This window comes from Lotus japonicus, chromosome 1 (genome assembly GCF_012489685.1).
Source record: "Lotus japonicus ecotype B-129 chromosome 1, LjGifu_v1.2".
Classification (NCBI taxonomy): Eukaryota; Viridiplantae; Streptophyta; class Magnoliopsida; order Fabales; family Fabaceae; genus Lotus; species Lotus japonicus.
In genome coordinates this window covers 130,697,895-130,723,211 of record NC_080041.1, presented here as the reverse complement: position 1 = coordinate 130,723,211, position 25,317 = coordinate 130,697,895, and the positions used below count along the sequence as shown (strand labels likewise).

The 25,317-nt window shown below is 36.3% G+C and overlaps 3 protein-coding genes, 1 non-coding gene and 1 pseudogene across 4 annotated transcripts; 4 read left to right on the top strand and 1 right to left on the bottom strand.

The window, feature by feature from the left end:
- The first annotated feature begins 37 nt into the window (after positions 1 to 37).
- LOC130730776 (peptidyl-prolyl cis-trans isomerase CYP18-2) lies at positions 38 to 2,378 on the top strand. The gene is made up of 6 exons (XM_057582876.1): positions 38 to 191; positions 291 to 386; positions 476 to 537; positions 700 to 833; positions 1,470 to 1,554; positions 2,097 to 2,378. The coding sequence occupies exons 1-6, from the start codon at positions 120 to 122 to the stop codon at positions 2,140 to 2,142; spliced, it is 495 nt and encodes a 164-aa protein (XP_057438859.1). The 5' UTR covers positions 38 to 119; the 3' UTR covers positions 2,143 to 2,378.
- A 1,112-nt stretch (positions 2,379 to 3,490) lies between these two features.
- Positions 3,491 to 5,579, top strand: LOC130730774 (WD repeat-containing protein LWD2-like). Its single transcript, XM_057582872.1, has 2 exons — positions 3,491 to 3,584; positions 4,277 to 5,579. The coding sequence occupies exon 2, from the start codon at positions 4,277 to 4,279 to the stop codon at positions 5,327 to 5,329; it is 1,053 nt and encodes a 350-aa protein (XP_057438855.1). The 5' UTR covers positions 3,491 to 3,584; the 3' UTR covers positions 5,330 to 5,579.
- A 1,049-nt stretch (positions 5,580 to 6,628) lies between these two features.
- On the top strand, positions 6,629 to 8,350 carry LOC130725774 (pentatricopeptide repeat-containing protein At5g39710-like). Its single transcript, XM_057576967.1, has one exon. The coding sequence runs from the start codon at positions 6,629 to 6,631 to the stop codon at positions 8,348 to 8,350; it is 1,722 nt and encodes a 573-aa protein (XP_057432950.1).
- A 39-nt stretch (positions 8,351 to 8,389) lies between these two features.
- On the top strand, positions 8,390 to 13,199 carry LOC130725767 (high mobility group B protein 1-like; annotated as a pseudogene).
- Positions 13,200 to 22,719: 9,520 nt separating this feature from the next.
- LOC130734895 (small nucleolar RNA R71) lies at positions 22,720 to 22,826 on the bottom strand. The gene has a single exon (XR_009018231.1). It is a non-coding gene; the product is annotated as a small nucleolar RNA R71 (small nucleolar RNA).
- Between the last annotated feature and the right edge of the window lie 2,491 nt (positions 22,827 to 25,317).

Below are 25,317 nucleotides of genomic sequence, written 5' to 3'. Positions count from 1 at the left end.
CTCTTATGTGAGTGAGGCCCGGTCCGACCCGACCCGGTTCGGCCCAAGTTAAAGTCGTTTGGCTTTTTATTTCACTTCATTGTTTGGTTTGGTGTCAGACTCAGAGACTCAGAGCAAAGATGTGGGCGACGGCGGAAGGTGGTTCGCCGGAGGTTACTCTAGAAACTTCCATGGGTTCCTTCACCGTTGAGGTAATTTTCCGGTGTTCTTTGCTTGCTGGCTATAAACCCTAGATGAGATGAAAATTTGGGTGCTAAAAATATTTGAATTTTTTTGTTTGTTGGGTTTAGCTGTACTACAAGCATGCACCAAGAACTAGCAGGAACTTCATTGAACTATCTCGCAGAGGTTACTATGACAATGTTAAATTCCACAGGATCATCAAGGTTACTATCTCCAATTTCATCGTTACCTATTGCTATTAAGTATTAATTAATCAATGTTCTTACCTAGATTTGTGTGGTTTGTTGTGTAGGATTTCATAGTGCAAGGTGGGGATCCTACTGGAACAGGAAGGGGTGGAGAGTCAATTTATGGGTATCTATCATGCTTAAGCTTCTTCTTCTTCTTGTTTAGGGTTCTTAATCTTGTTTAGATAATGAGTTGAAGAGCATTATCATATCTTTATATTTTTGTCCCTGCTTTTTTTAGTTCACTTGATGATTAGTCACTTTGTGTCATTTTATTTTTTTATCACAGTGCAAAGTTTGAAGATGAGATCAGGCAAGAGTTGAAGCACACTGGAGCTGGTATCTTATCCATGGCAAATGCTGGCCCAAATACTAATGGCAGTCAGTTCTTTATTACTCTGGCACCATGCCCTTCTCTGGATGGTGAGTTCGTGTTTCCTTCACTGTTAAAATTTATTATTGCTTAGATAATTTTGTTCTGCTTTGTGTCGCCTGCTTGCATTGTTAGGATTCTAAGCCGTCACTTTTTCAATCAAGTAACTTGGGAAGTATATACATGTTGCCGTATGTAGCTTTGTTAAGTGACACTGCACCATGCTCATTGTACTTAAACTGTCTCAGAATAAGGAAATGTCATCTTTTTTCTGGTTGGTGAGCTATGAAAAAGAGAATTGGTTTGGTAATTGGAAGAAGTTCATCTCCTGTTTTCTTTTCATCTCTTGACTTTTGGGTGAGACATTGATCCACATGACCACTAATTAATCTAAAATATTCTGCTAGTGTAGCTTTTATCATTATACCATGAAGTTTCAGGTCACTGAACGCAAAAAGATTAGATGATCAACTGATGATATTAACGGGCATATTTACATCCAATTAGCAAAGTTATTATTTTTTCATTAATTACTATATTCAACTCAACTAAATCGTTAGTCATAGCCTTAGTATTAGAATGGTTAAATTGATCAAGTTGGGTTGATATGTTTATGATCAACCATTCTAATTCATATCATGAAATTTCTGGCATTCCTAATGATGCTCAATTTCTGTTTCTACCAGGAAAACACACAATATTTGGAAGAGTTTGTCGGGGGATGGAAATAATCAAGAGGCTTGGCAGTGTCCAAACAGATAACAATGATAGGTATGTCAAATATCTTTCAAGATAACCATTGAAAACAGATATTATACATAAACCAACAATCTTGTCTCAAATTTCTTAGTCTATAATAATGATTCCGAAATTAGCACCAAACCTAAGCAACGATGACTTGGGGCACTAGGATCATAAACCTGCTGATATTGGGTTAGTGATATGCTAGGTGTCCTGAAGAATGATACAATTTACATCTTATTTTTCTGTCATATGTGGAATAGCTATAAGCAATTAGGGATTGCCCCTGCATTGTCACAATTTGTTTCCATGGTTTTCCTTAAATAAGTTATTACAGTTGCAGGGAATGGTTTTGGCAAATGAACACCTATTAGGGTATATGAATTGAAAACATAAAATGACCATCTGTGTAGTTTTTACTATAAGATTATGTTATGACGGGGCTTCCATGAAACAGAATTTTATGAAAAACGTCTAATTGACATATTAAACTTAAACAAAAACTTCTTTGATCTTCTCTTATGATCTTATTGAAAACTTATCAAGCATTGCTTCATTTTCCATTTATTCAGACCCATCCATGATGTGAAGATACTACGGACATCAGTCAAGGATTGAGATCAGCTGCATGATATCTACGATGTGGAGAAAATGTAGTTTTATTATCAATTCCTGACAGAGTTATTACCGAATGTCAAGGCTTAATCAGGCTTCATGGTTAAAGCATAAGAACTGTATTTTTCTGTACTAGTCACTGACACACTGAAGACATTAAACCATGTTCTTGACCTTAATTTTTTTGGCATTTTGGGACTATATTTCTTGCAATGAAAGAAACTTGAATCTGATATGTATTTGGTTGAGCTGTGGTGCTATTTTACTTTTGATTGCAAAATGTAAAATCCTTAGAGAAGTGTTTCTGCCTTCCAGCATGTGAGCCCTATAAGAATTATGAATATTGAGTCAATTGTTTTTTCAGTGTCATTTTTGCATTATAATGCAGCCATGCTACAGGATTTGAACGTTATGTGGCTGACTGGCTGGTGGTATCCATTATATAATTCACTTTGACGCAAGTGTTTTAGAGTTCTTACCAGCTTTCTAAGAAGAGTGATACAAACAATTTGTGCATGTTGTACATAACCAACCATGGTGACACTTGGAATTCCCATGTATAAAGATTCACATGTTGTGAACGATACATGTCAGTGACAGTATGTGACTCTTGATAGCTAAAAATTTAGCACTGCATAAATACGTTGAGATTGAAGACAAACAATGGAGTGTACTGTGACGACGAAAGACATATACCTAATTCATGTACTATCAAAAGTTCAAAACAAAAATAGAAGAGATGAAAGATTTTATATACCTTGTCAAGATTCAAAATTAGCACGTGTCAACTTTTGAATAGAACACTGTATATAAGAAAATTTAGCTTCTAGATTTTGGTCTTGCAGTTCAGCAATAACATTTTCTGAGGAATATAAATACAGACTGGTAGCTAGTAACTAGGATAAATTAAGAATTGTTCCTAGTCAACCATCTCTTCTAATTTCCATCACAGATATCTACCAAAAAACAATTTTCCATCACAGATAAATCAAATCATTAATGAATAACATATGATATTACACATTTCAGCACCCAAATTTACTGCTTCACAAAAATAACATACTGCTTTGTAGCTTTTAACCTCAGATACCTGGCCCAAAAAAACCTCAGATATTCTTTATGTCCCACAGCTCTAGATGTATCCTCAGACAGGGTCAATTGATTTTAACAACGTGACTGAAGTTCCAATATGATTGTGAATTATGAATGGTTGTGAATAGAAAAAAAAAATCCAAAAAAAGCTGAGCGAACTATGAAGAGAAAAAATGATTGACCATTAGTTTCACCTTCCCTTCCTTTTCCTTACTCTTGGGAAAAAAACTGGTGGTGCATGCTTTGCCCTCTCATATTTATTTCCTTTGCCATTGACCCTTCATCACAGGGCCATTCTAATTGTACTCTGCACTGCACGAAGATAACACCGGAGGCTTTGGAATCTCAGTAATGTAAGCCCCCTTTCTAAATTCTCTTTTAAGAGAGACATATTCACACCTACACTTGTTTCAATCTTTCTGTCTCCTCTATGCATATACATATACATAAATACATATACATGATCATCTATATCCTTTATAGTTCTATACAACTAATCACCTTTTCAGCCATATGTGTACCTCAGTTTCTGTTATCATCCAGTCAAAACTCAAAAGAATCATCTATTAGAAATTCTCATATATTGCAAAATTCATTAGTTCCTTATATTGATATCTTCTTCAAAAATTCTATCACAGAAAGTCTAGAGACTCGATGAGACAAAGGTTTTTTATATGTTTGGATTGGCTTTTATGTCTTCATAATCAATTATGAAACTCATTACCTACTCAAGAAACTTCCCTCCAAAATCATTATCGATTCTAGTTTTAGAATCAATTATAGAAAAATTTCCAAACAAGCACTAAATGCTTTATTAGATTCCATCGAGCCGGATAAGAAATTTCAGGGTTTCCTTACACAACCGTCAACACATTGATTGTGCATGAAAATAGGCTACCTGACATATGTGTGTATGTCTATAACATTTTTCAATGATACCATAAATAAGATTTTGCCATATTGATTAACGTTGAGTTTAACGGATATTCAAAGAGAAACTTTTATACAATCAAAACAGAGTTTTTGACCCTGCAATCCAATGCAGATGGAATCCATGGAAGCAACCTTCAGCATGCAAAGCCAAACAGAGAAAAGCCAAGAAGGCATCCACACTTATGCAGCTCAGTGGCCAATTTTCTCCATAGCATGGTCACTCCGCCGCGACAAAACCCCGCGACTCGCCATCGGAAGCTACTTAGAAGACTACGCCAACAAGGTAGAACTAGTCCACTTCAACCACGACGATACAACATCCAATTTCACCACCGACCCTCGTCTGATTCTCGACCACCCTTACGCACCAACAAACACAATGTTCTTCCCCTCCGAAGACACCACAAATCCAGACCTCATCGCCACATCAGGAGACATCATAAGACTATGGGAAATCCAAGAAGACAAGATTCAACTAAAGTCCTCGTTAATCGGCAACAAAGTGAGTGACCACTCTGCCATAACATCATTCGATTGGGCTGAATTTGACACCAATCTCATTGCTTCTTCTAGCGTGGACACAACTTGCACCATCTGGGATATTGAAAGGGAAGTCATGAATGCACAGTTGGTTGCTCATGATAAAGAAGTGTATGATATCTCATGGGGTGGATTCAATGTGTTTGCTTCTGTCTCCGGCGATGGTTCTGTCAGAGTTTTTGATTTACGGGACAAGGAAAAATCTACTATAATCTATGAGAATCCAGTCCAGGATTGTCCTCTGCTTCGACTGGAATGGAATAAAAGCGATGCAAGGTTTATGGCTACCGTGGGGATAAACAGCAACAAGGTGGTAATCTTGGATATTAGGCTACCAACCACGCCATTGATGGAGCTAAGCAAACATAGGACGTGTGTTAATGCAGTGTCGTGGTCCCCAGGTTATGGTCGGAATCTGTGTTCTGTCAGTGATGATGCTACGGCTCTGATATGGGAGGTGGTGGACCCCCCGGGGTACGGATCAACGGTGATCGGTGGTGAGGTGGTGGAGCCCGCGATGTGGTATGGGTCGCCGGCGGAAATCAATCACGTGCGTTGGTCCCCGGTGGGGATGGACTGGATTGCTCTTGCTTTCTTGAACAACTTGCAGCTGCTCAAGGTGTGAATGTGGTTGTGATCAGAAACAGAGCAGGAGTGAGTGCAGTGACCGAATAAAAATAGTAGAAACTAGAAAGTTCCAATCAATTTGGGGACATTATTTTTGCTTGTCGATTTCGTACGGAAATGTAATAAATTCAGGAAGTTGACTTGCTAGGATATTTCTAATTTCTAATAATAGAGTTTGATATCTTTCACATACTACATTTTTCTCCAATTTCTTTAATCATATCACGTCATATATTACATATCTCCGACAGATTCATCCCTTAGACACTTTATGCAGCTCCAACCATGAGTAAGGTACTACTATTCCTGACATCTTTTATGATTCCTAACATCTCTTATGGATTCACACTTTAGATCCTTTTCATAGCTCTCACAAATGACTTTGATGATGAGCCACAACTAAGAGACTATTATTTCAGATATCTTCGAAGGGTTCATCCCTTAGACACTTAATGTAGCTCCAACCCACAACTTCGTTGAAAAGCAACAACTAGGGACCATTGTCCATTGTTATGGATACTCTAACATATTCCATCCTCGTAAACCTTTCATGTTTCTGACAAGAGATATCATTGATTGATCACAACTAGGTTTGTACTTTTCTTTGAGATTCTCCTCGACCCATTAATTTGGCATGTTGTACCCTCACAAACGACTCACCACATACCTTGATCGAGGGGTTTTCCCTAAGTCACATGGCTTGATCGATACACCTGAATCAATCGACCCACCAACGAGCTTGAACGAGACATCATTTCCAAAGTGAACATCACCTTAAGCAGTAGACTAAGTCACAAAATGTAAATCACCACATGGACACACTTAAGTGATTGTGTGATTTTGGTCCATATTAGGAATTTTTTAGAGCAAATTTAGCCCCTTAAGTTCTTAAATCATTACAACTAAGTCAGCTAATCAATCTTATCAAGCTTAAAATTCTCAAATTATAATTTTCTAAGTAAAATCTTCACAAATTGAGTTGATTAAATTATTCCAAACGGGGTCTTTCCTCGGTTCCCAGCAAGCTTCTTCATCCATCTCTTTTATGGCCAAGCCTCGGCAAGGAGAAGGAGAAGGTGGCAGTGAGCATTGGGTTAGAAATTAAAATATGGGTAATCATGCCTAAACCCAAAAAAGTCCCATTCAGCCCAATTCAACGGGTCAACATGTTGACTAAATGAAGGCCGCAGGTTGTAGTTGTACAAGTACAAGTAACTAACAAACTAGCTTCACAAGGAAGGAAAAGTGGAACTAGTTAATTAAAAGAAAAAGAAAAAGAAAACCCTTGTTGCGAAGCATGAAGCTCCTCCTCCGTCTTTCATTCAACGGCGTGTTGCGGCGGCCGAGCGTTAACACTTACAACGTCGTAATGATCCGCGGCTTCTCTGGGAACTCAGAATCAGAATCAGAATCGAAGGCTTACGCGGCTCGGATTCTATGGAGATGCAGCCAGGAGCGTGTAGATGAGGCTCATAAGGTTTTGAGTCAAATGATTGATACTGGGTTTTCTCCCTCGGTTGATACATACAACCACATTATTCATGGCTATTGCCGTGATAACAGGTTTCATGAGGCTCTGGGGATTTTGAGTCAAATGATTGATACTGGGGTTTCTCCCTCGGTTGCTACATACAACCACATCATTCATGGCTATTGCGCTCATAAGAGGGTTCATGAGGCTCTGGGGATTTTGAGAACCATGCCTCACACACCTGATGCTCTTACTTATGACATTATAATTCATCAGTTTTGCAAACTCCACGACCTCGACAAGGCCTTTCAAATCAAGGCGGAGATGCTCAACAATGGCATCTTGCCTAATCTTTACACGTATGAGACGCTTATTCACGCCCTGTGCCCGCTTCAAAGACTGTCTCAAGCCTTTCATCTCTTCTGCGAGATGCTGCGCAGGGGTCTGTTGCCGCGTGACCGCACTTATAATACTTTGATCAATGCTTATTGTCTTCAAGGACAATTCAGTAAGGCTTTTCAAATCCATCATCAACTGTTACTACACAATGCTGATTTTGTTTCTGCCTTTTCGCCATCTCTTGTTACATACAATGCACTTATTCATGGCTATTGCTTTCTCGGGAGGCTTCAGGAGGCGCTGGGGATTTTGAGGGGCATGCCTCAGATGGGATTGTCCCCTGATGGTGTTAGTTATAACCCTGTTATATCCGCGTTATGCCGAATCCGGGAGCCGGGGAAGGCCTTTGATTTGAAGTTTGAGATGGATGAAAAGAGCATCGGTCCGTTGGATGAAGACACCAATGAATCACTTATGGAACAACTGTCGGATGAGGATACTTATTCTAGTTTGATGAATGAATATTTTGCTCAAGGTAACTTGGAAAAGGCTTATCAGTTGGAAGTTGAAGTGGATCACGATCGTTACATGCTACCTTGTGTTACCATGAGTGTGTTTTTGAATGGACTTAACAAGAAAGCTAGGACAAGCGAAGCTAAGTGGATTCTTCTGCGCAAGATTTTTGATTGGTGTTCGCGATTTCCAACTTATATAATATATGATACCCTGATAGAGAACTGCAGTAATGATGAATTTAAGAGCGTGGTAGGGCTTGTCAAAGGCTTCAGCAAGAGGGGTTTAGTGAGTAAAGCAGCCAGAGCTCATGACACAATGCTCGAAGGGAATTATAAGCCAGATGGAGCAGTTTATAATTTATTAATATTTGATCATTGTAGATGCCTTAATGTTCGTAAGGCCTATAATATGTACATGGAGATGGTGCATTATGGTTTTGTTCCTCATATGTTCTCTGCACTTGCTCTTATTAAGGCTCTACATTATTGCGGAAGGCAGAATGAGATGAGTTGGGTAATTCAAAACACATTGAGGAGCTGTAATCTCAATGAGTTTGAGCTACCTAAAGTACTTAATGAAATTGACTTCCCGAAATGTAAAATTAATGCTCTTTTGGATGTACTAGCTGAAATTGCCATGGATGGCCTGTTACTTGATGGTGGAAAGTGTTCATATGCCTCAGCAAGAACCTAATATCTTCGGTTTTGCTTGTTGAACTCTGTTACCATAAACCTTGAGCTGACCCTTCCGGCTTGCATCTAGCTTGCTTTGGCTTGGAGACTTGCAACATGGAAAGCTCTCCCTTGCTAGGAAAGCAGATTATCATCTTTAAGTGGAACTCTACGGCTATCAAAGACCACCTTCTAGACCAGGTCATTTAGATCATTATTTAAATTGTCAAGTATGAAGTAACGTGCTTTCAATCATAAGTAGAAATTGTTTTCTCTGTGTTTTTTAAATCAAATTCTTACTGTTTATAATTTACTTTGAGGTTGTTGGGAATCATGTTTTATGAATTTCAATAATTTTGAGTGAGGGTTGCTTAAATCAAGAAAGTATTTATCTGACATGATCTGCCATTTATTATTTCACTTGAATGATAAAAGTTGAATCTGTTCTCCATAAACTCCTGGGGTCCCAAGCTTAGAGGGTAAATCTTTAAGCTCAAGTCCAGGATTAGCGTTAGTGGAGATGTATTTCTCAAGTTCTTTCTGTCTTCTTATAGACTATTTTCTTGTCTCTTGGGTTGTTTGGTGTTTCTCTAACATTATGTGTCTTATTACATGTTAAATGCGGTAATAATTGCTCTTTGGAGGTTACAGGTGGCTATTTACCATTGGGAGTTATTGCGCTTATACCCTTGGGTTCGCAAGGGGTAACTTGAACTCCCAACAATCCATATCCTTTCGAGAACCCTCTGATTAGCCCCCTTTTCTTTTTACCAACAAAGTGTTGGTCTAGTGGTAAGCAAGCTAGGCCCCCGTAAGGACTCAAGTTCGATCCATGGGAAATATATTTGTTGGGAAGGATAGCTACCGTTGGAAAACGGGTAGGAACATCCGACCAAGACTTTTTTTTTTTTTGTTACAACTTCTCATATCTAAAGTCAATAAGCGGATTAGAGAAGATATTGGAATGACGCCTATCGTGGAAAAGTTGACGGAAAATCTCATTATCAATAGCATCCCTCATAACTTAGTTTTTGATCGAGCTCAATGGCTTAGTGTGATCCATATGGCCGACCTCACTTGGTGGGATAAGGCTTTTGTTGTTGCTCTCATTACTAAAGTAATACTATTATTGGATTGTTTATTTTTCATAATAATAATAACAAATGATATTATCATCATAAAATACATTACATTAAAATATTGTCTAACAAAATTTTGACGGGTGCATCGCACCAGTAAATCTACTAGCAAATAGAAAGAGTGGTAATATCTAGATGTTTCATTCAATCTTTTGAATATTTTAAGCAGCTGCGAAAATGAAAAACTTATTTTAACACTTCAATATCACCTCCACCATAGAGATTAAGAAATGAGAGATATAATTGTTGATGTGATAGAAAAAGAAAATGAGTGAAAAATGAGATGAGAGAGAAACAGGAGTGTGAATTGAATCAAAACTTGTATAAAAATCCTAATAAGCTGGACCAAACTTTTCCAATGTGATCCAAGTACTCGAGTATCCCTTTTTAATTAATAATCAATAATGAAAAAAACACGTGTCAGCTCGTCGTCATATTGCCACGAGTACAGGGTTATTATTTTTGATTCTGTAGATTTTTTTCAACGTACACCCACTCACGTAACGTTACATATTTCACGGTGATACCTGACGGATGTAGGTGACATTCGATCGCAGCTCACACTCTCTCTGATCGTTTCATTCACACGCGCACCAATGCCAAGTGCCTGTGAATTAATCCTGATCAGGTTGTCTTTGCAAAAATATTATTATTATCATTATTATTTACCTAATTATTGGAAAGTTGTAATTAAAATCATTATTTTTTTTGGAAGTCCAAATAAATATATATATATATATATATATATATTAATAAAGAGGGAATAGGACAATGGAGATCTTCAAAACAGTATCTTTCTTCAATGGCAACTTGCTATTGCAGGTAAAAATCCCTTTGGGCTCGGTTGACTCATGTTGCGGCAAAGTCTATCTCCATACCTTACCGGCTTGTCCGGTCGCACTCGGTTGTACTTGAATCCTCTTGTTCTGTTCCTACCATTTCTCGCTTGGATTCTCCAGAGCATGTGTTTGGTTCTGCTTCGCATGCGTGTTGAAGTTCTTCTCTGCTCCTTCCTTCATCCTTCGGAAGGTAAACCCTTTTCCTCTAGTTTTTCTCTGCTTCAATATCTGTTTGGTTAATCAGAAAATCCCAACATATCAACTCTGTTGGTTTTTTTGTGTGTGTGTTTGGATTATGTTTTTTAGGACATCAAAATGAAATATTGATAAGTTAGGAATATATGAAAAAAAACTGGCTGTAATTGGTATCTGCTGTTACCAGGATTCTCTGTTTGTGTGTGTTTGTCAAGGGAAGGGTTTATTTATTGGTCAAATATCTGAGTTGAGGATTATGTGATGTCTATTCATGTAGTTATTCAGAATAATACCTCTTTTTTGTGATTATGACCTCAATATTCTGATATATGAATTTTGAAGGGAAAGTCATGTGAAAAGTGTGTGATGTGTTTGTATGAATTTATGATTTATGATGTGACCACAAATACCAAAACACGAAAAATTGATATAGGTTGTGTGTAGCTAAGCTAGGTGGATATGTCACACTTTTGTCTGGGATCCCTAATCGATGCATTTATCCCATTTTTGTCTGGGATCTAATCTTGTGTCATGGATTGGGCTAATCTTGGCTTCTCTCTCTTAATAGTGAATTTGCTGATTCCTTTGTCTTTTTTTGTTTTCTTCAAACCGTAGGGAAATTATTAGAACATGACAAAGGGCAAGAAAGCTGGAAGGGCTTCAAAGGAAGTATTGAAACCAGTTGATGACTGGTTAGTTCCTATGTTTGTATATCTGCCTTTGTCCCTTTCTGTTATAGTTCCTTTATATAATTAGCTGACTTATCTCCTACTCTGTCATAGCGAGGAGTTCAGAAAGACTTTTAATGCTGAAAATCCTAATGTGAAGGCTGGTTCAGCTGTAAGTTACATATTAAACTGTTCCGCTCTGTGTGCTGATGTATCCTTTTTGAATATGCATCAAAGTTCTTTTTATATAACATTGATTGAAGATTGGGAAAGCTGGACTGGAGGAGAAAAATGGAAATCCTTGACTAAGGCTGTAAGCATTGCAATTCTGGAAAGCTTGGAAGGAGCTCTAGCCGTATTTTTTCTTCTCCCTGAGATCTTTGATGGGGCGTTTGCAGTTCTGATGGTTTCGTTGAGGATCTAAAGGCGTTGTCGTTGTTGGCGGCTGTCGTTGGCTTCTTCCGTTGTTTATCTTTATGTTTTTTGCTTAGTTCCTGGGTCCCTGCCGTATAGCGCTTAGTTTGGGTTTTTTTTTGGATCTTTAATCTGCTTGATTCGATTGGGTCCATGTTTGCGGGTATCGAGCGACTTGTTCCGTCGTTTTTCGATTTCAATTTGAATTTTTTCCTAGGGGCAGATGCTAGGTATTTGGATTGGTTTTAAGCATGTTTTCATGCTTCAGGGTTTTCTCGAGGTTTTTGCTATAGCGGCAGGTTTTTATCAACTTTATGTTATACCCATGTTGAGAGGGATTGTTCTCAACACTATATATATATATATATATATATATATATATATATATATATATATATCCTTTTGCTTTCGAAAAAAATAAATATAAGCAGGAATGTTATAAGTAAAAGTCGTTTATCTACTGTAAGAAAATGTTACTTCTACTGAATTCCACTATATCAATATATTTGCATTTACCCATTGTATTGAAGAAGGGCTTTATTCTGTTACTTATTCTATCTCTTCTGTTTCAACTGGAAAGGAGAAAGCTCCATATGAAGCGAAGGCTGTAAAAAGGAAAGCTGAATATGAAAAACTTATTAATGCTTATAATAAACAGGTAAGCACCCTGTACTAGTTGTTCTGTTGTCTTGTGCATTGATTTTCTTGTTTATATGCTTCATATGATATAATATTTCCAGGCAAGTCCATCAGATGATGGAGACGAGGAATCAACAAGTCCAAATCTGAAATAAATGTTGAAGAGGATGAAGCCAGGGGAACGGTAATCTCGCACTTCCCTGTTTCTTGTACTTTTATTTTGATGTTACCATGTAATAACTTTGATCATCATAGAAAAGGCTTGGAATATTGTTGACAATTGCTACATATGGAGGTGGTTTGGTTTCTTTGGGTTCTACATCTACCTCAAATGGAAAATGTGAAGGAAAACTCTCATAATTGACTAAATGATATTTGATGATTGCTGTTTTTTCTCATCTAACAAGCAAGGTATTTTTTTCCACTGACTGGAGTAAGGCACATAGATCAAATGATGTTTAATAAGCTGAAATTGTCAAATGATGTCAAATACGCTCAAATTGTCAAATGACGAGAAACTAAAAAAATACTACTGAATGCACTTATTTAGTTATTTCATTTCTTTGTTCTCATTCTTGTAAAACAGGAGCTTCACATAGCCATTCAATCACTTGCTCACATAGGAGCATCACGTGATTACAGACCTTATTTGATTACTTTTGCTCCATTTTTCATTGACTTGTGACATAACAGAATTTGATTTTGAGGCTTATGGTTAACTTGCTTTGTCAATAACATAACTTAAAATTACTACACCAAGCACTATTAATCATTTATATGATATATTTGAACTATTTTTTTCTTGTGCTTTTGAATTTTGAATCGATCCACGATTCAAAAATTAACATCGCCATTCACTCTCAATTTGATGACTTTGGTTTCCTTACCATTTTCTGATTGTACAGGAGGACCGCCAAGATGAAGAGGAGGAGGACGAAGATGATGACTTAGATTGGTGTGCTATGAACTTCATATGATGTTTCACTGGTGGGGAAGACTATTATATATATTGTCTATGTGTGCTATAGGCTACTTTGGATATTCATGCCGGTAGAAAATCTGTCTTCTGTTACCGGCATGATATTTTGCCATCTACTCGAGCTTCCCTGAGTTGTTAGTTATTGTGTTTAAACTCCTTTGTATACTGTGCCTGAAAATCTATATGTGGTGAAAATCTGTATCTGGCGAAGTACGTAGCCTACTCATCATGTACATAAGGAACATAGTATGTATGATTAACCATTTTGATGTCGCTCTAGTTGTCCAATGAAGTGGTTGAAGCAAATGCGATTCAGAAGAGAAGTTGGAATGACCTCTCATTTTTCTTGTCTTGATATATATAATACATACACTGATGTTATGGTTATCTTTTTTATTTTCTTAAGTAAAATTATCTCCACTCCTGGCACGTTGCACTTAACAAAAGGGAACAAAGACTTTAGATTTATCAAGAATTTCCTTTCCACTATCGTATAGTAGATCGATTTTTGCTTTTCCAGACTCTGGGCTAGATCAAAGATAGTTTACTGAAGCTGTGAAAAAGAATTGATAGGCAAAATTTTATTTTCATAGTGTTTTGTCACTGATAAAAAAAAGCTGCCAGGCTTCCTGGTGGTATGATAGATATAGATCTTAGTGCCTTAGACGATCTAGAAGAAGCATTGTTTATTAACCCACACATATATGAATGCGGCATTACTATTCAGTTCTTTTCATTTCAAAGAATACCGCTTGAAAGTAGTCATTTTTTGGCTTTGATAGTACAAGCACAATACCTCCATCTCCCTCAACAAAGTTAGTAGTATGTGGAAGGACTACCAATAGCACGTAGAGTAAACGAATATGGATGATGGTTGGGATCCCCGCTAGGAGAGCCAATCAGGCCAGAAGAAAGTGGTAGTGTTTAACTGCCTTCTTTTGGGAGTTGGTTATGGACTTCCATTGAGAGGGTCACTTGGAGGATCGACAGGAATTCTCCCTCGAGGATAGTAAAATCCCTGAGAGAAGCATGCAGGCGAAGAAGGTGGCTCCATACGACAAGGTACAAGGTACAAGGTACAGATTCCTTCAGAAATGGGTTGCCCTCAAGATTGGAAAAATTTAGAAGGTTTGGTTCCTTCTTCTTTCCCGGAAATGGTTGTTGCATTCAGTAATGAGTTTTAATTAGATGGTGAGGACGCAACTAATAAAACTATGTTCCAAAGATCCCACAACTCAATCCTGTGCTTGTTCGTTTCGCATTAGCTACACAAGCAGTACACTTAAGACCAAGTCAATCTCAGAAAAAAGTGAACTACAAGCAACTACAAATGTGAGCTGAGGGGGACAAAGCAAAGCAAAGTGCTTGACTTGCACTTTTTCCTTCAATAGGTAAGGGCCTCTGGTCAAAGACCGGTTACATTGTATAAATCATGAAACTACCCTTAGCCAGGGTCTAAAAGTGCTATTACGGAAGTCGATCAATGTCTTGTAGAGTCGGGCTTGTTGAAAAAAAAATCCTAGTTTGCTAAGAAAGTGAAGATGGAGGCACAGAGCACCAACTTAGTTGAAAGTCTAACATGGATCAGTGGTTGATCTATGAAAAGATTCGAGATTAAGGGCATGTTTGATGACAGTTCTAGTTTTCAGTTTTTAAAACAGTTTTCAGAAACAATTCTTAAAAACAGTTTTCAGAAGAAGAAAACAGTTTGAATGACATGTTTTCAAACATTTAAAAAACTAATATCTGAAAACTAAAAACTGAAATTGAAAACATCTTTTAGTTGTTTTAGTTTTTTAGTTTTAAAAACTGAAAATGAGAACTGTTTTCAAAAACTGTTTTTGAAAACAGGTCTTACCAAACAAGTTTTTTTAAAAACTGAAAACTGTTTTGGAAACAGTTAACAAACAAAAGTTTTCATGTAATATTAGTATTGTTCACCGTCATTAGTGGCTAGATTTAATGTCCTGGTAGTGGTATTCCACCACCGTACACTTTCTCAATCTCAGTTTTTACCTCGATCTTAGGCTGATCTCAAGTTACCGGCTCTTTGGCCTCTACATACGTCAGAAAAAGTTATCACCCATTGATTTTTTTTGTGTGTAAGATAGGTGTCCTCATTCGGAATCAATCTTGTTCGAGCCGGGAACATTCATATTATAGTGGGGCTAACTCTCTCAACAAAGTTTTTTTCCATCCACAAGACTCGAACCCAAAATCTTGCTTAGGGGTGTACGCGAGACGAGTTATAGTTGTCCCTCACCCGGCCTTAAATATGGACCGGGCCAGTTTATGGACAATAACCCTCCTTAGACCCGATAATGCTCGGGTCTATATAAGACAGGACCGGATTGACCTGAAGGACACTAAATATTTTAACAATAACTGAAAATTTTCAAGATTGACATATTTGAGGGATGCAATTTTTAAAAAGCTCAATGCTCTGATTATTTGCTAAAACATCTACCAAAACAAACACAAATTTCACTTTTGCTATTTTTCCTTAGGACTAAAACCGGTGAATTAAATGCAACTTGCGGTGTGGTACAAGTTGATAAAAGAAGAGATGGGGTTGTTCATATTTATGCATCTTCATGGAAACAAGTCAAATGGTCCTCCTTAAATCGAAGTAGAATCAGTTTTGCTTAAAATTTTAATTGCTACTTGTTGAGTTTTCTCAACATACACTTAGTTTGCCATGTTGTCATGACAGTATCTTTGACCTTGAATTGTAATAAAATGTAATAAGCACTATGTATCTTTTTGGTACATCGGAAAGATAAATTTCATTCTCCAGAGATCGATTTCTGGACCCCTACCCAACCCATATGTCCCCCCAGCTCCTACCACTTGAGCTATCCTACGAGAACTAAGCACTATGTATCTACAACAAAGAAATTAAAAAAATCTTAAAAAAGAAAATTAGGCTACAGATAGTAATGAAATCATTACTATTTTTAACGTGGACGACATAATATTAGTATTTATTATTTTTAATTTATTTATTTGGGATGGATTGGGTTGGGTGACCCGAGAATCAACCCAAGCTCATTCCTACTCGAAGCCAAGATTTTAATTTTTTTATATTACATACAGGGTCTAAACCTAAAACTATACTCTCACATAGAGAGTATTACAAGCATTAGAGATATAAGGAACAATACAAAAAGAAGGAAGAACATCATAAATCCTCATATTCATGAGCAAGGAGAGTCCATTTTTTTCCAAAGGAATCCGCCACTATGTTAGCTTCTCTAAAAATATGGCCTCCAAAAAGAGGGGCCCATAAAAAAAAAATTCCAAAGGCTACGGTTTCTAAATTGTTGCCTAAAACCTTTAGGCAACAGTTTAAAAACTGTAGCTTTTCATGAGATATGGGTTCCACCACAATAAGAGGGAACGTTGCCTTTTCAGACTTCTGGCCACAGTTTTTTGACTGGGGCACCGCGCCCGTGGCCTTTTCTCCAAAAACTAGCATATTTTGCTAAATAATTTTTTTCCCACCCCTTTTTGCTAAATAAATATATTTTTTTACATTATTCAGAAAAAAAATCTTAAGTTTTCCAAAAAAAAAAAGTAGTTGCATTTAAGACCAGTTCTGTACTTCTCTATTGAAGGTGTGAAGGTTTCCTTGGGATCTTCTACCTAATTCACTAGATAAGTGGATATGACGTTTTGTTTATGTTAGTCACATTTTTTAAGTTGTTGATGATATTTACAATTTAAATAGATAATGTTCTTTAAAAAAATATTATTAGGGGTCTATTTTTATTATTTGTCCAGGGCCTCCAAAATGTCGGGACCAGCCCTGCTTATTATGGTTATGCGATTGGAAATTATGTTCATCCTCTTTACACACTATTGTCTATGAATATAGCCTTCTCTGGTGCCTATTTAAGCAAATATTTTAACTGCATAACTTGCACATGATGTGAAATTGCAGAGGCAAGTATCACTTAATTTGAACTTCAGACCAAGTCAATTTAAAGGATTTGTAGAGTTTTGTTTATGTCGTTGAATGCTAATATGATCAGGTGGTTATTTCTTTCCCATCTACTTTGTTGTTGCTGCAACTCTTGGTTTATAATTCTCTTATACTCAATGCATAATATATTCTCATCTCAATTATGATCATGGTGGTGGAGTTATAATCTAAATGAATAATTTAACTTCCCTTGGTACTATATATAGTGAGTAAACTCTGCACATTGGATTGTTCTAATGAGAAAAAGTCGCACTAAGACTGAAGACTTCAATGTAAGTTAGTGTTCTATTTTTTGTTATATACAATGCATGTGAGTCCATATTAGAATTTCCCACGGAGTGAAGGTAGCGTTCCAAGAGTTGCACATCTGCATAACCTTTTTATGAAGGAGCATTAATCAGATTCACACAGGCTCAATGTTAATAACTGTACCAAAGGAGTTAATATCAGAAGCATTAGCCCTGTTTGAATTGAAGGATCATTGTTGGCTTCTAACTTGCCTGAAACATTAATATCAGAAATGCTTCAAAAGCAACATGGTCCTTCACTTCAGTTAAATTTTCCATTATAAATTTATCCCCATCACAATTGAGATTTTTTTTTTGTTACAAAGGGAAATCACAATTGAGATTTGAGAGTGCATGTTCTTCAAACTCAAAAACGAGTTTCTACTTCTTGCTTCAGCCTCTTTGTTCCAGGTATGTCAAAAACAATGCTTTGTGGCTTTGTAGACTAAGAATTGTTATAACCCAAAGACATATCATTTCCTCATATCTCTGGTAGTCCTTTTTCTTCAATTTTAATGATTCTTTCATGTAATTCTAGAAGTAGAATTTAGTGTCTTTTGTTCGCAAAAGCATGTTTTAACCCATTCTATGTTTCATTATTGATTTGTAATGTTCATGTATTGATGTGTTTGTTGATAAAAAAATTAATATTGAGAGATGAACATCATATTTATTTTTCCCATTGTTATGTTTGTTATTTCAACAATATTTATCTGCATTTCTTTTACAGGTAGACGAAGATAAGAGCTTATTTGAAGGTCGATTCCTTTTATGATAAATTTATAATGAAGATATTAGGTAATTTTTATTTCTTCCTATTGAATCCTTTCAGTATGTATTTTATTGCATTCATGATTATTTTTTTGTGATACCAATTCTTATTTTAACAATACAGCTTTTATCAACGGTAATGTGTTCTTTCATTTTACAAATTTGTATGTCTATTGCCTAATGTCTCTTCTTCTATGAATGAATTTAGGGATAGTTTTAAGCTTTTTGTTGTTGGGGCCGGTATTTTTTTTTTGTTTACAAGAGGATAATTGTCGGGGCCAGTATTGAGAAAAAGGATCTCACCTGAATTCGTTTTCATATCAGAAAAATATTTCACATAAATCTATGAGTATATTTTGTATTCATTTCTATCTTCTAGATTTAGTGTAACTTTGTATTATGATTTCAATTTAATTTGCTAATATACTACTAAATTTACATATTGAGGTTTGATAATGGTGCGTCAAACACATGCTATGGAAGACAAGATAAGTGAGTGTCAAGTTTTGTAATTTGTAGCCAATTTAATTTCAAATTTAAATTGTCTCAAGCCTTATTAAGATAGAATATTGATGAAATTTGTTAGAATGTTAATCAGATTATGTTTAAATCTGTTTAGAGCTACATTTCTGTTAGTTTAAATTTTTTACAGATTCTGAACATATTTTTAGATTAGTTTGTTAGTCAACTGTTGTATTTTAAAAGAAAAATTCTATCAATAAAAAGCCTTTCATTAGCTTTTTCTCTCATCTTTCATCTTCACATTTAGAAAAACCAACAAGTCACATAGGATAGCTAAGTGGTAAGAGTTGGGTGACATATAGATTGAGGAAGGGAAGGTCAGGGATCAATTATGAGCAAGTGTAATTTATCTCTCTGATTTAAAAAAAAAAAAAAACCAACAAATGGAGGTTGAATAAGTTTCTATTGAAAATTTATTACTTTATAAAGTATAAAAGGTCAATAATGATCACATATGTACAAAAATTGGCTTAAATATGTTGGAGGTCCCTCTAAAATAGGGGTCATTTGGTTAAGGCTCCTACAAAATTTTTTGGGTGGAATAAGCCCCTAATGTGAAAATAATATATAGTGATAAGTCCCTGCCGTGAGGTTCCGTTTAATTTTTGATGATTCTGCAAATGGCGGCGAAGTGGATTATATTTTTTGAAAATTATTAGGATGTCACGTAAGTAAATTAGGGTTGAAAAAATAAAAACACAAAGTAAAAAACCCAAGTAAAATCCCCAAACGTACTTGGGTTTTTTACTTTGGGTTTTTATTTTAATTTTATTTTTTTCAACCCTCATTTAGTTACGTGACACCCTCTTTAATTGAATAATTTTCACAAAATATAATCCATATCAGCGCCGTTTGCAGAATCATTAGAAATTAAACGGAACCTCACGGCAGGGGCTTATCACTATATATTATTTTCACATTAGGGGCTTATTCCACCCAAAAAAATCCGTAGGGGTCTTAACCAAAGGACCCCTATTTTAAAGGGACCTCCAACATATCTAAGCCACAAAAATTTAAAACAAATCATTATCATATTAATATTTAAATTGTTGTCTAACTTAATTTTATTTTATTTGTACATATTCAATAAAAAATTAGATAGAAATTCTTTTTTTTTTTTGAGCCTCGGAAAACAAATTAGATAGAAATTCTCATAAGACTATTTATCAACCAAGTTTGTTATATTCTTTTAATATTTACTTTATAAATAATTTCATTTTTTTTTTCTGAAACACAAATAATTTCATGTTAAAATTAACAGAGAACTCACAAAATAGTAAAACATCAATTTAAACTCACGCACAATCATTTTAGGAATTTTTTTTTAAATATGTTAGTTAAATTTGTTAATTTGAAATGAATTTTTAAACTAATTTAATAATTCCATTCCCACGCAGCTTTTTGTTTTACTTTTTAAGTTAAGAATTAGGTTATACCAAAGTTTTTGAGAAATAAATATCAAATTTTTTAATGCGGTCATATATGGGTCCATCTTCAACTCTAAAAAACATAGCCAAATTCAAAATCTAATATTTCCATAAATGTTTTTTAAAAAATTTACAGTCTAAAAATATCACTCTTACATTTCCAACTCAAATATTCTCTCATACTATCACAACTTTACTTCTCCCTTCCACCAACCATGACAGATCTCATACCAGATATTTGTCTTTCAAAAGCAACATGATCATGCACGACAAAGATTTAGACTCTACCTTCCTTTGATAATTCGTCCAAGATAGGTAGTATTTCATTTTATTTTTATTTTTTGAACATGTTGATAATATTAATTGAAAACATGAATCATGGATATGAACGTAGCCTATATGGTTTAGGCTTTTGATTAGTTTCCACATTTGTTTTCTCTTTTAACTACCTTGCAATCTAGAACTCTATGTTAAAAAGTTTACAATGAAAAAAAGATAAATATTCTTTATGAATGTGATTATGCAAGTTCATTTTCACACAGTAAAATAAACTAAGCTTGATCTAGATTAATAGAAAATCGTTTCACATTCTTCATGAACATGAAGACAATAACACAAAGCATAGATATAAGAAATCACAAATAAATCATTCATACAGTCATTCAAACCGACAATAATTATAGAAACTGACACGGGATGGAATTTTTACATAAAAATCTTTCAGTTTTAGAACTAAGCGGAGAATAAATTTTAGAATAAGTTTTACTCGAACCTCAATTTTTTTCTTTGGATTCTTAATTAAGGTGGGCGACAGAACATTTAACACCATTGACGAGGTTGAAACCACAATTGAGATTCCGTCAGATTTGTTGATTAGACAAGATCCTGATCCTCTTCTTGAATTGATTAATTTGTTTTATTTGAACTTAGTGGCGAACTTGGAAAATGATTCATAATTCCAAGAAAGAGCAATTCTCACCGCAACCCTCGAGAGTGTTGAGCAAGTCAACAACTACATGTTCTCAAAGCTTCCTGGTGTTGAGAGAGAGAGTATTTGAGCTATGATACCCCATGTAAATTCGATGAAGATTTTGAGGTTGATGCAGAATGGTTCACCTCTAAGTTTTTAAACGACGTTAAGTGCTCGGAAATTCCAAACCACAGACTGATATTGAAAGTTGGAGTTCTGATGAGGCTTCTTCGAAACATAGACCAAGCAACTGGTTTGTGTAATGGAACCCGGTTGAGAGTCACTCATCTTACTCAATATATAATTGTTGAAACTGTTTTATCAGAAATCAGGTTGGGTAAAACAGAGTACATTCTAAGGATAACCTTAACACCTTCTGACTCAGGTTTTCCCTTCAAATTCTCTCGAAGGCAGACATATTCCCCGTGCATCGCACGGGTACAAAAACACTAGTATAACAAATAACAACAAGGGGGACGTGAAATTGGACTGGAATATTGAGAGCAGCTTGAGCCTTCTTCCCTGGAGTTAACCCAAGCACCATAAATAAGTTAGAAAATTCATGAGTTAATTAGTTTATTAAGAACATAAGTTGAATTGATGAAATTCTACCCCAAGTACTTCCCTTTTTTATTATTTTTAATACCAGTGTTTGTTTTTCACTTTACTTTGCAATTAATTAAGTTCGTCTCAACAACAATTATTCACCCCCAAACCTTTTTCCTTAGTCTTTTTAGTTGTTTAATAGGTTAAGTTGATTTAGGGACCGCATTCCTTGAGTTCAATAATTTATTACTTCTTAACGAATAGGTACACTTTCCTAGGAGTTATCAAGTTTTTGGCGCTGTTGCCGGGGATTGCGCTTTAGTCTAAAATAATAGAACTTATTTCTTACTTTTAAGACTTTACTTTATTTTTATTTTTTTGTTTACTTTTATTGTGCTGGTGTTACTAATATTGGTTTGCTAGTGTATGCGAGGTACCGTTGATTGTAATTCCCTTCTTTTTGATCCTGAGATCGAGAAGACTGCTCGGAAGAATCAAGCTCAACAGAGAAAGCAAAAACAGTGGCTGAGACACCGGAACAGATTGAGGTGAGGATTCGAGCTGAATTTAAAGGGCGATATGATGCAAATTATGAAACCCGGAGAATTCAGCGAGACAGAGAGTTAGAAGAACATAATGCCAGGAGATCCATTAGGGAAATAACTACCCCTGACATAAGCTTTGAATTTGAGGGAAGTATTGTTCCACCTACTGATGTTCTAGAAAATTTCCAGATTCCAACTCACTTCATGCACCTAGTAAGCCAGCACCAATTTGGAGGGAGTATACTCGAAGACCCCTATGCTCATATGGCTACATTCACAGAGCAGTGCACCCCATTGAAGAAACAGGGAATCAGTCTAGTCATAGTAAGGTTGTTGTTGTTTCCTTTTTCCTTAAGGGATTCTGCTGCATCTTGGTTGAGGTCTCAACCTCCACACAGTATTGTATCATGGGATGACCTAGCCAAGAAATTTACGTCAAAGTTTTTTCCAGCAACCCGCACGAGGAAGTTAAAGCAACAGATCAACTCCTTCCTCCAAATGGATCAAGAGAACTTATATGAGGCATGGGAACGGTTCAATGAGCTTCTAAGGAAATGCCCAAGCCATAATATTTCTCTCACTGATCAGGTAGTAATTTTTTATACCTCATTGAATGACTATTCCAGGGACAAATTAGATACTGCAGCTCTAGGTGGAGTTTTTGATGTTTTGCCCACTAGTGAAGCTTTAGAGATAATTAATAATCTGACAACCAGAGCTATGCATTCCAACAACGACAGGCAGAACAGGAAAAGTGTTCAAGAAGTAGAGACATATGATGTCGTTCTAGCCTCAAATAAGTTGTCTCAGAAAATAGATGCCACAGTGAAGCGTTTGGATGACTGCCATGTGGGCAATGATGACGCAAAATTCAATGAGGAGGTAAAAATACTGACTAACCCCCAAAATAATCCATATTCCAATACTTATAATGCAGGTTGGAGGAATCACCCCAAGTCCTCTTGGGGGGGCAAAATAAGTCGACTCAATCAGGAGATTCAAGACAATGTTCCAACCAGCGGGGTCAATATCAAGAGCAAAGGCAACCACCTCAACAAGATGAATGAGCTGGAAACAAGAGTTTGGAAGACATTGTGGGGGAATTGGCTCAAACCACCAAGAGTTTCATTAATGAGTCTCGCAATAATTTCAAGAACCAAGAGGCTTCAATTAAAAATCTAGAGAACCAGGTCGGTCAAATCTCCCAACAACTCGTTGAAAGACCTCCAAGCATTGTTTCCTAGTAACATTGTGCCTAACCCCAAGGAAAATTGTTCTCCTATTACATTAAAGAGTGGAACAACTTTGAGCGAGAGAAAAGAAAAAGGGGATGAGAATAATGAAAAAGAGAAAAAAGAGAGCATTGAGGAAAAGAAAGAGCAGAAAGAGAAAGAAAAGGAAGAGAGAAAAGTAGAGTTAAAAAATAATAAGTTTACAAAAGTTCATTTTCCCCCTTCCCCCACTAACATAGCAAAGAGAAGGTTGGAGAAGCAATTCTCCAAGTTTGTTTCGATGTTTAAAAAGTTGCGTGTAATCTCCCATTCTCTGAAGTTTTAGAAAAGATGCCTCAATATGCCAAGTTCATGAAGGAGATGCTTTCTAAGAAAAGGAAGTTGAGTGAAGAGAATGACATCGTTGAGCTTACTAAGGAGTGTAGCGCTATTCTGCAAAAGAAACTTCCACCTAAACAAAAGGATCCAGGTAGTTTCACTCTGCCTGTTAATTTTGGGGCTTCAAAGGAAGTAAGAGCTTTATGTGATTTAGGGGCAAGCGCCAACTTAATGCCCCTATCAATGTTCGAGCGACTTAATATTGGAGAGCTGAAGCAAAAAATGATGATGCTTCAACTAGCAGACCGCTCCATGGTGACTCCTTGGTGAGTTGTTGAAGATGTGCTAGTGAGAGTAGGAGAGTTTGAGTTCCCGGTGGATTTTGTAATAATTGATATGGACGAGGACTCTAAAATACCATTGATTCTGGGAAGACCGTTCCAAGCCACTTCACAAGCGAAAATAAATGTGGGAAAAGGAACAATATCTTTAAGGGTAGCTGATGAGAAAATCACTTTCACCATATTTGACCTGAAGCCAAAGCAAATTGAGAAGAATGATGCATTCTTGATGGAGATGATGGACGAGTGGAGTGATGAGAAGTTGAAGCAGTTCTTCCTTAAAGAAAAAGCTGCAGCATCACATAAGAAGAAAAATGAGAACATGCAGAGCGACCAAACTGAGTATGGGTTCGGTGGTGGTGTGCGACGGTGACGGGTTTGGGGGTCCAGGAGGCTCTGGTGGTGGCGGCTTCCGCAGTGCTCCCACAACCCACACCCATCTTGCAGATTTCTGGTTGGAGGGTTTATCTTCCCCTTTGCAGATCTTGTTCTTGTCTTCCTCTCTTTCTCTGGTTTTCCGCTTTTGTGTTGTAATGAGCAAAGAAAAGGATTTACTTTGGAAGGAAGGGAGAGGGATTCGAGGGAGAGAGGTTGATGAATGGAGAATGGAAGAGAGGAGAATTAAAGCATCAAATGGGGATGCTGTTAAGAAATGGGAAGAGGGGATTGGTTTTTTATTTTTTGGTTTTTTCTGAATTTTTTTGTTAAGATGATGATGAAGATGTTAGAAGAAGATGAAGAATGTTCTGAATTTTTAATTTTTAATTTTTGAGTATTTAGTAAGTTGTGGAATTAAAAAAATGACTAGGATATATAAAAAGCCACCTGGACATGATGACATGGTAAAATTTGTGACACATAGGCTTAAAACACGCGCAGTGACCTATTTAAATTAAAAAAAAAATTCAAGGACCCAGAATCAGAAATTTTTTTTGGGGACTTATTTTCGTACGGGGTACAATTTCAGGGGCCTTCAGAGCTATTAAGTCGTAAAAGAATTAGAAACTTTCAAAAAAAGGGATTAGTAGGAGTTGAACCCGCTACGCCTCAATTATTGTAAGGACAAACAACCTCTAGGCCACAACTTAGTTCATGAATATTTTCATCGTTCAATATATATTAGTTGCTCCAAAGGTAAAGTATGGAGGAACCTTTTTGAATTTATATGAGTC

What these genes read in the sequence shown, in the direction of transcription:
- LOC130730776 (XM_057582876.1), top strand. Translation starts at nt 120, where the DNA reads ATGTGGGCGACGGCGGAAGGTGGTTCGCCGGAGGTTACTCTAGAAACT. An exon ending in ACCATGCCCTTCTCTGGATG is followed by an intron (nt 834 to 1,469) that starts GTGAGTTCGTGT and finishes TGTTTCTACCAG; the next exon opens with GAAAACACACAATATTTGGA. An exon ending in CAAACAGATAACAATGATAG is followed by an intron (nt 1,555 to 2,096) that starts GTATGTCAAATA and finishes CCATTTATTCAG; the next exon opens with ACCCATCCATGATGTGAAGA.
- LOC130730774 (XM_057582872.1), top strand. Translation starts at nt 4,277, where the DNA reads ATGGAATCCATGGAAGCAACCTTCAGCATGCAAAGCCAAACAGAGAAA.
- LOC130725774 (XM_057576967.1), top strand. Translation starts at nt 6,629, where the DNA reads ATGAAGCTCCTCCTCCGTCTTTCATTCAACGGCGTGTTGCGGCGGCCG.